Here is a 14,340-nt window from a genome sequence, read left to right as displayed (position 1 = left end):
AAGCATTGGGTACATAAGAAGTGCAGTAGTATTAGTGGAAGGTTAAGAGCTGACATACAGTTTGTATGCAAGCGTTGCAAAGGTGAGATTATAGAGAATGAAGTATTTCCAGCTTTAATGATGTACAACAGTGGCTCGTTAGAGATAGTTGAGAACTTCTGTTATTTAGGTGATATGTTGGGCAGTGAAGGGGGTGTTGGAAGAAGTGTTACTTGCAGGATAGGTTCTGCTTGGAAAAAGTTCAGAGAGTTACTTCCTTTGTTGACTAGCAGAGTCCTGTCAATTGAGGTAAAAGGTAGGTTGTATGAGGCCTGTGTAAGAAGTGTTATGTTGTACAGTAGTGAGACATGGGCAGTGAAGCAGTAAGATCTTGACCGTTTAGAAAGGAATGATTTGAGAATGGTTAGGTGGATGTGTAACGCCAGTCTGAGAGACCGAAAGAGTTCAGATGAGCTAGGAAGCAGGCTAAGTACCCATAGAATTAAAGATGTTAGATAAGAAGATTGAATTGGCTGGGGCACTTGGAAAGAATGGAGGAGGATAATTGGGTAAGTAAGTGTAGAGACTTGATAGTTCCTGGGGCAAAGCCCAGAGGCAGACCGAGAAAGACTTGGCAGGAGGTTATAAGGACAGACTTAATACAGAAGAAGTTGAGTTTAGATCTAACACAGTCTAGATCAGATTGGAAGAGGGTCATTAATATACCCCGTCCAACCCATGCTAGCATGGAAAACGGACGTTAAGCCGAGAATGATGATGATGATGAGATAAACTTCTTTTGAGCTAATAACTACAGGTAAGAACACTCTTTCCATAGAACAAATTGCTTCACTATCTCCAAATTTAAATCTTATTTGGCTGGGATGCTCTTTGGGCAATCTATCATTTTCAAGATTATCAATAAAACATTGATACTAAGTATTACCGCAAACGATCTTTGTGCAACCACAGTCTAAAACTGCACATGACAGGGTTTCACCGATCAGAGATTGCATTTCATCTTCAACAACAGTCCATTATTTTTGCAAAAAACGTAACCTTAAAATGACTGTAATCTATTCTAACATCCTCAGGTTCCTGGTTCTCATAAGAGTGTGGACAGTTTAAAGGCCAGTGATATAAAGATTAGCAAATATTGCATCTTCATGGACTTCCAGATTGATCGGGTGCATTTATTCTTCTATTGTTGGGTCTGTTTTTTCTTCCTGCATATCTCTGATTTTAAGCACCTGCAGGTCTTCTTTTTCTCTTGAGTGTTGATATCCCCCTCTTTGAGTGAAGTAATTTTGCTCAATTGTATCTGCACTTACCTGAAGAACTGGTTCTATCTTTACTTCAGTATTTGTTCCTAATGAGGCCACAGTATCCCTAATTATTTTCTTTAACTGCCAAACCATTGCATCATACCGTAATTGATTTAAAGTTGCTCTTGCTAACTGTTGCTGCTCTGGTGAAAGGTTGGCACTTTGTGAACTCTATATGCCAACAATCCATCAGGAAGTACCATATGATGTTCTTGGATCTTGTATAACCGCTCAAACTCTATAAGATACTGATTCATACTCATCTCAGACGGTGGCTTAAATCTTTCAAAGGTTTCATAAGATATGTAAGCAGTTTGATTCTCATCTTTTAAATATGTTTTGTCCTATGTGTCAGTAATTGCTTTTACTCCAGTTGCTGCACTTAGCTATTCAATGTCTAATTGTAGAACTGATTCTTTAGCTTTCCCTTTTAAGCCCATGAATACAACTGGCCCTTGTTTTTCTGCCTTTAATTCTGTCAGTGATTGCCATATTTGCACTTCTTTTTTCCAATCTTTGTAACTCGTCTCTTTGTCTAATGATGGTGGGAGGACCCAAATTTTTGACATTTCACTTTTATTCCTCTGCTACCATTGTTAATTAGGAATATATATATAAGATTAACCTGTAGGTTATCTTTGCAATAGTTCTTTCCTGTGTATAACGCAACGCTAAATTAGTGTGATTGATTCAACTCAACACTACGGAACACCACTTTAACTAAACACAACTTATTACCAATGATACTGGTTCAACACAATTAAAGCCCCACCACCAAGTGATTCTTATTAGTAATCGCCTAGATAGAAGATCAACAGATATGACGGAAGAATCTCGAAATGATACTATTAATACATCTTTGAGCTGCAAGCTATATTACACTGTTTACAGTCTTTTGCTTCATTTAAACTTTGTAGTTCTAAAACTTTATTTTGGCAACTTTATTTTTTCAAATAATGTTTGTGGCTTAGATATGATAAACAGAAGCTTGTAGGAAAATTATGGTTATAAACTTATCTTAAAAAATTATTATTTTGCAAATATAATTTTTTAATGAGCAACAGAAGATCATCATGTCGCTCACTAACAGTCATACTAAAAGTCCTGTTGATGGTGTGCAACATAAAATCTGCAAAGAAGGTTTAACTAGAAACACAAGAATTTTTTAGAGCTATTTTCTTTTTTGAGCATGCGCAGGCCTATCAATGAGAAAATAACACCCAAGCAATAAATCGCTCCTTCAAAGTTACAATAATTTAAACTGGGCGAGCAATCTAAATAAATAGAATAAGTTTATAAACGCATATTTTATCACAAAGTCTTTTTATCTATTTTATTTTTTTTATCTTTTTTTATGTATTTTGGTTCTTTTTTTACCAGTAATAATAAGAAAGAGAACATTGATTTCCATGTGAGACGAAGTGATATTGCTCAGCCAGAAAACCTTTTTTTGGCATTGTTTCTCATTTCTTAGAATTGGACGAGCCTTTGTGTTTAATATAGTGGTGTTCCATTATGTTCTGTATTGATCAATTGGATTTATTTGGTGTTGCGTTATACGGAGAACTGCAAAGATAACCTACAGGTTAGTTTAGTAGTAATTTGCGAGTTTAACAAGTGGTAGCAGAGGAAAAAAATTGCGAAGGATCATAGCGAAATGTCGAAAAGTTGAGTACCCCCACCACCACCATTTAAAGAAAATATTTGGTGATACTGTGGCCTCATCTGTGTCAATTGTTGCTTCTTTATGGCTCTTTTATAGTACATACATGGACACTGCTCGGATGACTTGCATAGACTGACAACTTCTCTTAGTTTTTCTAACGGAATACTCAGCTCTTATCCAACTGTTATTCTTTGATGGTTCAGGTTCCTAGGTTTCATACAAATTTTTGCTCATCAACCTTTTTTTCTTGCACGGCTTATCTGTGGAACTCTACCACGTAGTTGTTTTTTCCTTAGGACTTTATCTCCAGGCCTTTCTCTGTCTCTGTAACTCTGTATTTTCTTCCCATAGCCTCCAGCCTAGTAGTGGCTTCGGCCTTGTGGGTTGGGTTTAGCTGTTGTCTAGTTACTAAGTAAAAATATTTTAATTTTAAGTATAAAATAGAGTGATAATAAATAACATATTGTTTTTAGACGTTTATTACGAACAGAGCAAATAATTCCATAATAACACATTGGTTTGACACTCCATTAATATGCAGTATTATTGATATCATCCCTCAACAAGGTGGAGGATGTATGAAGATTGGTTTTACTGGTTGTTTAACAAGTTAGTTGTTTCTGATTACTTGGTTTCTGATTACTTGGAAATTGCATGGATTGTCGATATATAAAGTCACATAACAATCACAAAACTTTTAAAAGCATTTGGTTAATATATAAAGCCTCCTCACCAACTATCCAGTTATTACAAAAAGTACTAATGATCAATTTGAACAAAACTTTAGTTCCTATTGTGTTTAGGTTGCATGAATAAACTTGGACTTGAAAGGAGAAAACCAGGAATAACTTTATCTGCTTCTGGTTCGTTTTCAAATAATAATTTGCCAGATAAAGCTCGATTGAATAGTCTTAAAAATGCCTGGGCAAAAAAATTTGGTATGTTAAAAAACCTTATTATTTCTCGTACTTTTAAAGTCACTTCATATATGTAAGCTTTTCTGTTTTTTTTAACATCCCCTCTCTATAAGTTTTTTTGTTGATTTTATATTTCTATGGTCAGTTTCCAGATCTTGGCGAGCAACAGCTTTACGTTTCAAATGTATTTCAACAGACAAAATGTTATTGCATTACTTCTTACTTATTGTTCACAAAAAATAATAACTGCCATACCTGAAACGTTTTTGTTAATTTTAAAATTTTTGTTTTTAACATTTCATGTAGTCAAATATTTTTTGCAGGTGATGCAAACATTTGGCTTCAAGTGTGCTTTAATGAAACAAAATACATTTTTGGAATTGCTCTGCAAGGTATTGGTTATATATGGAATGATAGAATTAAAACCTACAAATTAAAATATGGATATAAACATGATTCTGTCATTTATGATTACAAAATAAATAATATTAAACATGTAAGTAAAGTATTCTGATTTTATAATATATTTTAAAAGTGCTTAAAGTTATTTTTTTGCACAAGTGTATATTAAAGAGTTTACTTGGTGTAGTTTTAATGATTCTCCAGATATTCACAGGGAGCAACAACAGATACAAAACACAAGTAGCTATTCTTCCAACTATGTTAAAAGCAAACTGTGTTAGATTGCATGAAATGGATTGTAATAATAAGAATGCAAATGGTGATCAGGGATGTGCTGGAAGGTTGGAAATTATGGGATGTAATGGAGGTTTGTGCTGGTTTATTTTATTTGTACTTTTTATTTGTCTAATGAAGTAAATATTACAATCTGGTTTATGCCTCATATATTGCAAACACTGTGCAATGTATGCAATTTTGAGTGTTTTGATACATGTTAGATACATGTTGGAATTACTGACATTGTTACTCATAAAAGGAGTCACCCATGATAAAACTGGTTAAGTTCCTTAGGGGTTGGTTAACCAATTATCGGAATGTACGATTTGATGACATTATCAAGAAACTTTTAAACCTGAATCCTTCATACTGTTTGTAACAACACATGATCCTATACATAATTGTGATCAACGTTGGAGAGCCTACAAAATAGAATTAATGGCTTTCTAAAAATTTCTAAAAATAAAATATCTATAGGAACGTATCATTGTTGATGCTGCCAATTTTTTTAAATTTAGGTATCTTGTCAATATCTCATTAAAACTTTATAATGATATACTTTTTTTGATAAGTATTTCAAGCATTGCATAAGGACAGAGTTATTACTGGCATCAATTTATTGCTGTGGCCATTTTTTCTGAATTAATTGGATTTTTTCCATGAGTCAAACTACTAGTACACTAATAATGGTAACACCTCGAGAAAGGTCCTACACATGCATCAATATTTCGCTAATGATATAATAAACTGACATTGAGGCTGTTACACTCTGGGCTATGTACTTGAAGCTATCAAGTGTCTAAACTTTTACCCATTTCTTCTTCTCCTTTTCCTCCAAGTGCTTTAATCTACTCAATCGTCTGATGTGGAAAATGTATAATGTCATAAATACCTGATGTTTAACTTATCCAAACTCTTTCTATCTCTCAGACTGAAGGTACACATCTGTCTAACTATTATTATCATGTCATTTGTTCCAGTCAATATCTATTCTTTTCATCTCTATTTCGAGATTAGAGCTTATTCTATTAGCCCTGTGTAATTCTCCCAACAAAATATTCCTTTTGTTTTTTTCGGTACAGCAGATTTTCATTGAAATGGTAGCTTACTTTCCATACAAGCCACAAGAAAACTCAAAGAATTATTTGATCTAATTATTTCCGTATTTAAAAACTTCTTTGGATTGTTTTCGATTGTAAAACAAATGTTTGAATGGTATGCATTTAATCTTTCGTAAAGAATGTCAGAAATATTCTGTTTTCTTCTGTTATACGTCGACGTACCGTTTATAGAATTTCGGTTTCAAATGAGTTACAAAATCCTAAACACCTCTTTCAGTGTGTCTATAACAGGCAAAAGGGATGTTTTCCTTTGAAGTCGCTAAAATTTTTGTAGAAGTCACCAAAGAAGTGTGTCTAACTTGTAACCTGCCTAGACAAAACAACATGACGCCAATGCATTTAGACTGGCTTTTATTAACTAAATAAGATTAGCGAAGTCATAGCATTGTACTGTAAGGCTAATTAATTGGAAGCGAATGGAAATAACTCCCAAGAGCATAACTATGGGCACCCGGGTCCCAAGTACGTTCTCCGATGTTGAGTCATACCACCTGTATCTGAACAGACAGGTTAATTCCACTAACAGAATTCCTTTAAACCCCATTTTTTCTGTACTCGTCCATCAAAAGTGCACAATCCTCTACATTTTCTAGATAACAACTAAGCAAATTTAAGTTTTTTTATTTATTTTAGCATTAGTAAAATGTTAAACTTGTATATCTTCCTAACCATTCTTTAAAAGCACATGATCTTATATGTTATTTTGATTAGCATTTCAGATTCTACTACACACGCAACAAGCATTTAATTTTAATTTTGTTTCGCTCCTTGCTAAAGTCATCAAAACTTTAATAGAGGATCTTTCTCAATGTTCTTCTGTGTAAGTGGATTTTTCCATGGGCTTAAACCACTAGTTTATATAATAATACAAAAGTTGTGTTTGTATGTGACCACCAAAGTGGGTGTGTTTCTTTTTCTTTAATGTAGCCGAAAAATGCATGTCTCAAATGCTAATCGGCAATCTAACGTTGTGACGTTAATAACTTTAATATAAAGTTAATATCTTAATGAATAAATCCATACAATGTACTTAAAGTTTTGAGGCCAAATAACTTAGAAGTGAGGTGGTGAAGTCAGTCTTTTTTTCACCGTGTTGGTAATTAGGGACACTCTGGGACTATAAATTGGGTAAGTTTCTCAAGCGTGGGTCCCTAATTCCATTTTGAAATAAACGGTTGAAGACGTCATCAAAGAATGTTCAGACCTAAATATCTCTGCAACCATTTGTCAAAATTACATGATTCTATACACTTACTTGATGAAACCTTTCAACATTTATGTTATGAAAACGTAGTTATCTTCTCAACTGTTCATTAAATGTACTCACTTACATTATTTTGATTACAGTTTTAAGCTCTTAACAATAATTGCTACAAATAAACAAAATTTTAAGAATAATTTTTATGTATATGAACAGGACACTACTGACTTCATTAAAATTTAAGTGACGGCTCTTTTTTTATCTTTTCTCTGCCTTACTGGATTTTTTCCACGGCCCTTATTGACGATCATGATGCACATTCACCTTTCTGTAACTTCACACCACCTGGAATTGACCTTAAAAGTAAAAAATAAATCAAGTTTGCTAAACTTACCAATAATTGCCATAACATCCTGATAATTCTAAGCCGTGGCAGTTGAACTTTTATGAAAACTTAAAGGAATAACAGCTATTCGACCTGGTTGAATTCCCCAGTCTTCTGCATGTACATTTAAGTGTTCTACCACACCCTGGTAACTTCCAGCATGCAGTTTAGTTTGCTTGAGTGTTTTCTAAGCAATCAATTTTAACATAGAAGTCAACATGATATTGCTGAAACATTTTCCTGCCATAATGAATAGGGCTAAATAATTAGCATACAGTCAAATAGTAAGTATAATACTACAACACGGTAGTACAATTGTGTCTATTAGTTGGACGTTCCACAACATGGAAAATCTGGCTAAAAAAATGGTACAAACTATTGGCTCTAAATTGGCAGACATTGTGGAAAATATTTTGTAAATTACCCCCGCTTGGCTAAATCTCTGTCTCCAGAAAAATCTCTATCCTGGCCAACAAAGATGGAGCATGATTCTCTGCTACTGCTTAATTCAATTCTTCCTACTCAACTTTACCCATGTACTAGTTAAATGACTAACCCATTAACCTCTGAACAATTTGCATAACGCCTTCCTGACAAATCAAGCCATCCACTCATTGAGTGCTCTACCTGCTTCATAAGTATGCAATAGATTAAAAACGGAAATTTGACCTTCAGGAGGTTAGAGGCCTCCAGCCCGTTGAATTATTTAACAACATATTCGAAAACATGGTGGTCTATTTCTATGCAGGGCTGAAGGTTTGCTCCAAAAGAAGCAAACGCAATTGCGCTATTATACTTGCATCTATTTGCCTGAAAGTTTCTAGCCTAAACAGTACTATTATTTGTTGTTGCATTAGCTGGTGAGAGTAAAGAGATAAATAATGTAATGCAACCTTACCACTGTGACAACATCTAAAAAGGTTTTTATTTTCAAATTTTAAAGTTATTCTTACTCTTTGTCTATAGCACCTAAATAATATAAATGTAGCAATACAATTATATGTGCTACGTTATGATCCTGTAAATTTTTGCCAACATGAACAGCAGCAACGGAGACTGTCATTTTAGACAAGAAAGATTATCTTGACAAATGTTATGATAGCATTAACAATGGTCCATACGCACGCCTCAAACGAGATATAACAGAAACAATCAAGTGTGACACAAGGAAAACATCTGGATAAGTTTAAATAAAGACGATAGCATTGATGATAGATTGTGTAATAAACATAGTACTTTAGACACTTCACCGTCTCGATTATAGTCTTTCTAAAATAAATAAATAGGGAATACCTGTACACCCAATTGTTTCATGTACAGGATCTCCTTTGTGTAATTTTATCAAAATATCTAGCTGCCATTCTTAGCAATTACACGAAGAGTGGTCACTGTAAAAACTGGAAAGAGTTTTCGAAATTTATCAGAAAGTACACAGAATTAGGACACATTTTATATCATTGCAAAATTTTTAATAAATGATTAGTATGACAACAAAACACTTATCCTTATAGACAAGCTAATGTCCTTGGTCTAGGTTGTACTCACAAAAACATGGTATTTATTTGACGGTAACTTCTACGCAAACTAACGGTGTGGCTATGGGTGGCTCATCTCCCTCTGTGGTAGCTAAAATATATATGCAGGCTTATGAGACTGCTGCATATCACGCCCCCCCAAAAAAAGATTTGCGGATAACGTTTTCTTAAAAATACATCTACACGCATTTCATGAACATATCAATAATATACACCCAAAAATTCAATTTACAATCGAGCACAAGAAGAACAGTATGCTCCATTTCTTCTACACTCTAGTGTCTGGCAACGGTTATAACTTATCAATATAAATCAAACTAACTCATGCTGATCAATATCTCAACATCTAATCACCAAATGTCCTGCAAAGAAATGGTAGTGTTTTCATTACTGGACAGTACAGTCCATGTAGTCAGTGGAATCATCAAAAGAGTTATCTTAACAAAAAAGTGGCTATCAGACCTGGGTAAAAAGACCTTTTAAATTATGCAAAGCTATAACTATATAAACGGAGGGAGCAGAGTTATGATAACTGGATGAAAGCAACATCTAGATACATGGGTGTTAAGGCATAAAAAGTCAGGTTTAGCGTTAATAATTATTTTTTCAACTTGTTTAGTAAATCCTTTCCTATAGATTGATACTTTAGTTGTCTATATTTACATATTTTATATATTTCATTGTTAATGAATCAATGGAAACAAAACGAAAATGCCCTAAGTGCTCTCCGCGTTATAATCTGCCTGCAAAAGAGGTGAATAACTTTTAGCCCTATTTGGTATCGAACGCATAAATTTCAAATTATAATATCTTTTGAATTAAGAAACTTTATGACTAATTATATTTTCATGACTCGTACATTTTCCAAAAAAATTGACTTCACATGAGGTATTGCCCGAAACCATCGTACTCTCCAAAAAGAAAAGTGATATACATTCTGATCTAATGATCACATGAAAAGTGTTTATTTTGCCAACTCTCAAGTTCGTTTTCCCCGATTTTCATGACTTCAATCCTAAATATGAAATTTGATATATGATATCGAATTTTTTGTAGTATAGTATTTTCTCATCAAAAAGTTGTTATTCCAATTTATTTCTTGTCTTACACTACAACTGTGCAAATTTTATAACTAACACTTATGTCCTGCTCACATACTTTCAAGATCCCAAAAAACTCATAACAAATAGGGTTAAAAGGCTACCATTGTTGTTCAGATAGGAACGTTTTCTTAACTACACTTTATTTAGGAAACAGGCATTTGCAACCTTAGCCTAAATTTAGATATATATAATAACAAAACATTCTTATTAGTTTATACTTAAGATTTACTACACAGTACCTTCATGTATAGCTGATCATGGGTGATAATTAGAAAAAATAATATACATAGTAAAGTGTATTCTTTGATAAAGTTAATAGCAACCTATTACTAATTGTTTTTAGAAACTGTTTTTAATACAAGCAGATGAATGTTTTTGTTGAGATTTTAATGCTTTTTTGATGTTCTTTATTGTTATTTTTAGACAAACTTCCTGATGTTGTTATGATGAGGGCAAACAACAGCCTACAATGTGCTGCATATGGGACACATCCACTTATACAATGGAGTTTAAATGGCGAAGTAGTTACAACTGATGGAAATTATACGATCACTGAAATCAGGAATCACAATACAAATGAACTATATAAATCATTACTCACATTTAAGATGGATATTGAAGAGTTTTTATTGAGGTTTGGTGAATGTGGTAATCAAGAGAATGGAAAGTTAAAGTGTGCCAAAGAATATGCATGTGCATATCAGTATATGTCTAAAAGTACTCTCGTTCCTGTGAAGAAAACGTTTAATCTTACCTGGTCATTCCAAGGTTAGACATCCTAGATATACTCAGAATATTTAACTTTAACTAATTATGTAAGATTAATTTCTATCATAAACACCTCATAATAGATTTAGCTATTGCTAATGGGCTTTAATTGTTTCCTAATTTTCTTAAGTTTTCCTTATAACATTTTATTTTAGCTCTGAAGAATTTTTCGGCTACTTTTCAGAATACAACCTCGATTAATTTTTCGTGGATTCTCAATGAAAAGAAGTACATAACAAAATATAGAATTCAATGTTGCAGACTTAATTGCAGAGAAATGATTGTTACAAATGTGATACCAAATACAAGCACGTCTGCCACTGTTAATGAATTGACTCCCTATACCACTTATGAATGCAAGGTAATGCGCTTTTATTAATACTAGCATAAAGTGTCTTTTGAAAAAATTTAAGTAGAAAGAATCAAAAGTTTTTTCTTATTCTCAAATGAAGTTTAATATATTAAAGGTGTGTCCTATTAAAATATACATTATTAATTTTTATTTTCCAGAAAATGAGCTTATCTATGGTTTTTGGGTCACATATAAAACTTACCTCACTTTCAAAATTGTAAAAATCAGTTGCAGCCTATTTAAGTTTTTTTATACACACAGGTTAATATACTTGAGCATACAGGTTAATATAAATCTTAGCATATCTCGTTTAAGCTTTTTTTTTTTCACTTTATGTTAATGTTTATGTTAATTTCTTGGAAAAAGTACAGGTATTAGTGGACTTGGAATTTTTTTTTCTTTCTTATTTGTTTTTTTGGGAATAAAGTTGTGAGATCATTTATTCTTGTATGATCAGCTTTAACTTAAGTCTTAAAGGAACGCAGCTTTGTTTAAGTTAAAATGACTTAAAACAATAAAGATCCTTGACCCTAAGGCTTGTAAAGTAATTTTCTGCAAGAGTTAATAAAATCGAAATGATCTATGCCATATTTCCTCAAGCAAGCTGTGGTAACTAGTATTCTTTACATTAGCTAGTGGTTATATTAATTTAAAAAGAAATCTGTTGATTCTTTCACGAGTACACAGTTTGATAGACTGTGATCTGTTAGGTTAATACAACTCTTGTGACAGGATATAATTATTTTTCTTCGCGTTATGTAAAAACTGAAGTTAAGTTTTATAATGTTACCACAAAGAAAGGAATTTGTCGGACAGAGGTCAATGAATTAATTAAAATTAATAATTAAAATAACTTATTTGGTTATTTAGTTACCAGACACCACTAGATAAATATTGATCTAATTCCCTAAAGCTAGGTCAACCCACCAGTGTCAAAACCGCCAGGCTCATGACAATGTTAATATATTTGTAACCACTCTTTTTATACTATCGATCAGTTCTCCAAGCTTAATTCATGCAATAAAGAACTGTCTATTATTTATTATTTTAGGCTTCACGAAATCAAACAAAAACTTAGCCTTCTCTTTAATTTGTACATTTAGTTTTTTTGGGGGAAATTTTACTTTATGTAAATGTTGCGCCATATTTGTTTTGACAATGTATCATATTTCACTCTTTATGCTTCATACAACTATGAATCATGAATTATAACTTTTCCGAAAGGTTTTTTTAAAGTAGTTTTTATTTTATATATCTTTATATTAAGGTGCAAGTTTTTACTGTTTCAAGGGTGATATGGAGTAGATCGATTATTGTAAGAACAACAAAAGGAGGTTTGTGTTGCTTAAATTTTTTTTTTCAAGAGTAAGGCGTAAGCCAATTTTGTATTACTTTTGAATTACAATTTTAAGGTCCATGCATGCAGCCACTTGGAATGGAAACTTATGTAATACCTGATGACAGATTGAAAACATCTACTCCTTCTTCAAATAACATGAATGTATCTTTTGCTCGATTAAATAGTGCTTTCAAGTGGAGCAGTAGAAATGCTTACATACAGATTGATTTGGGAAGAATAATGACAATTACCGGTCTTGCAATACAAGGTAGTACGCAAGGAGTCACAAATGTGCGTATAAAGTATGGTATAACAGATCCGAATGATTTAGTTGACTTGTGGGAAGAAAAGATAATTGATTATATGAATAAAAAAAGGGTAAATTCTTTTTAAATATATTTTTCTTCGTGTGTTCATGTAGTATTAAATATTCGACTTTGCAGTGGTCTAACTAAAACGTTTACTAATTACACAAATACAACACACTCATCCAGTCCCAAAGTTTTATTTTAGATTTAAAAATAGATAAGCTGGATTATTTTTTGATAGTCTTCGAAATAACTAGTCGTTGTTAGCCTGTGGAAAAATCCAAGGGTTCGCCCGTCCTTTTTATACCGCATTGCGTGCGTCTCGCTCATTGCGCAGCTAGGCTACTATTTTGCGTGACAGACAGACGGACAGACGGACATATAATATCATTATACGATCTATGTTATAATACCTGTAGTATTATAATATGGATGTTGCGAATCATAAAATTCAAATAACAAATGTTTACCTTTTCATAAATCTACTCGCAATGTCGGCTCACAACTAATATATTTCCTCTTTGAAAATAATTTACTTAAAACATCATTTGATAAATCAATATTACTTCTTACATCTCAATTACAATGATGTGTAAATTGTGGTGATAATTTTGGAACGTATTAATAATAGTAATAGTTTTAATAGTCATCATCATTCATCATTCTCGGCTTAACGTCGGTTTTCCATGTTAGCATGGGTTGGACGGGGTATATTAATGACCCTCTTCCAATCTGATCTAGACTGTGTTAGATCTAAACTTAACTTCCTCTGTATCAAGTCTGTCCTTAAAACCTCCTGCCAAGTCTTTTTCGGTCTGCCTCTGGGCTTTGTCCCAGGAACTATCAAGTCTCTACACTTTCTTACCCAATTATCCCCCTCCATTCTTTCCAAGTGCTTCAGCCAATTCAATCTTCTTATCTGGATAACATCTTTAATTCTATGGGTACTTAGCCTGCTTCCTAGCTCATCTGAACTCTTTCGGTCTCTCAGACTGGCGTTACACATCCACCTAACCATTCTCAAATCATTCCTTTCTAAACGGTCAAGATCTTACTGCTTCACTGCCCATGTCTCACTACTGTACAACATAACACTTCTTACACAGGCCTCATACAACCTACCTTTTACCTCAATTGACAGGACTCTGCTAGTCAACAAAGGAAGTAACTCTCTGAACTTTTTCCAAGCAGAACCTATCCTGCAAGTAACACTTCTTCCAACACCCCCTTCACTGCCCAACATATCACCTAAATAACAGAAGTTCTCAACTATCTCTAACGAGCCACTGTTGTACATCATTAAAGCTGGAAATACTTCATTCTCTATAATCTCACCTTTGCAACGCTTGCATACAAACTGTATGTCAGCTCTTAACCTTCCACTAATACTACTGCACTTCTCGAAATGTCGCCTACTAAGCTATCATGTTCAAGAAATGATAAACTTTCCACAGTAACATGAATACTGAACAGACAAACCGAAATAATATCTTCAATAATAACTTTTATAAAATGCAAAAAAGGGATGTTTTAAATACGCTATCTAAGAAAAGCATTAGAAACATGATTAACTTTGCCTGTTATAGACACAGTCACACTTGATTAATTTGATTAAACTTAGGTCATTGTTTGAAAACCTTGAAAATAGTAACAAGTTGAGAAC

General features: G+C 33.1%; 1 protein-coding gene across 4 annotated transcripts in view; it reads left to right on the top strand.

Moving 5' to 3' along the window:
- Nucleotides 1–14,340, top strand: part of LOC130629668 (uncharacterized) — a 53,618-nt gene that overhangs the window by 14,343 nt on the left and 24,935 nt on the right. For 3 of the 4 annotated variants that reach the window (XM_057442948.1, XM_057442949.1, XM_057442950.1), the window contains 8 exons: nucleotides 3,444–3,579; nucleotides 3,774–3,908; nucleotides 4,211–4,383; nucleotides 4,494–4,656; nucleotides 10,334–10,678; nucleotides 10,834–11,039; nucleotides 12,298–12,364; nucleotides 12,443–12,747. In XM_057442948.1, the coding sequence (XP_057298931.1) occupies nucleotides 3,444–3,579; nucleotides 3,774–3,908; nucleotides 4,211–4,383; nucleotides 4,494–4,656; nucleotides 10,334–10,678; nucleotides 10,834–11,039; nucleotides 12,298–12,364; nucleotides 12,443–12,747 (1,530 nt within the window). Of the gene's footprint in view, nucleotides 1–2,778; nucleotides 2,890–3,443; nucleotides 3,580–3,773; nucleotides 3,909–4,210; nucleotides 4,384–4,493; nucleotides 4,657–10,333; nucleotides 10,679–10,833; nucleotides 11,040–12,297; nucleotides 12,365–12,442; nucleotides 12,748–14,340 lie in introns of those variants that run through there. The other variant, XM_057442951.1, reaches the window with a different exon arrangement.

This window comes from Hydractinia symbiolongicarpus, chromosome 2 (genome assembly GCF_029227915.1).
Source record: "Hydractinia symbiolongicarpus strain clone_291-10 chromosome 2, HSymV2.1, whole genome shotgun sequence".
Taxonomy (NCBI): Eukaryota; Metazoa; Cnidaria; class Hydrozoa; order Anthoathecata; family Hydractiniidae; genus Hydractinia; species Hydractinia symbiolongicarpus.
This window is presented reverse-complemented; position numbering and strand designations above follow the sequence as displayed.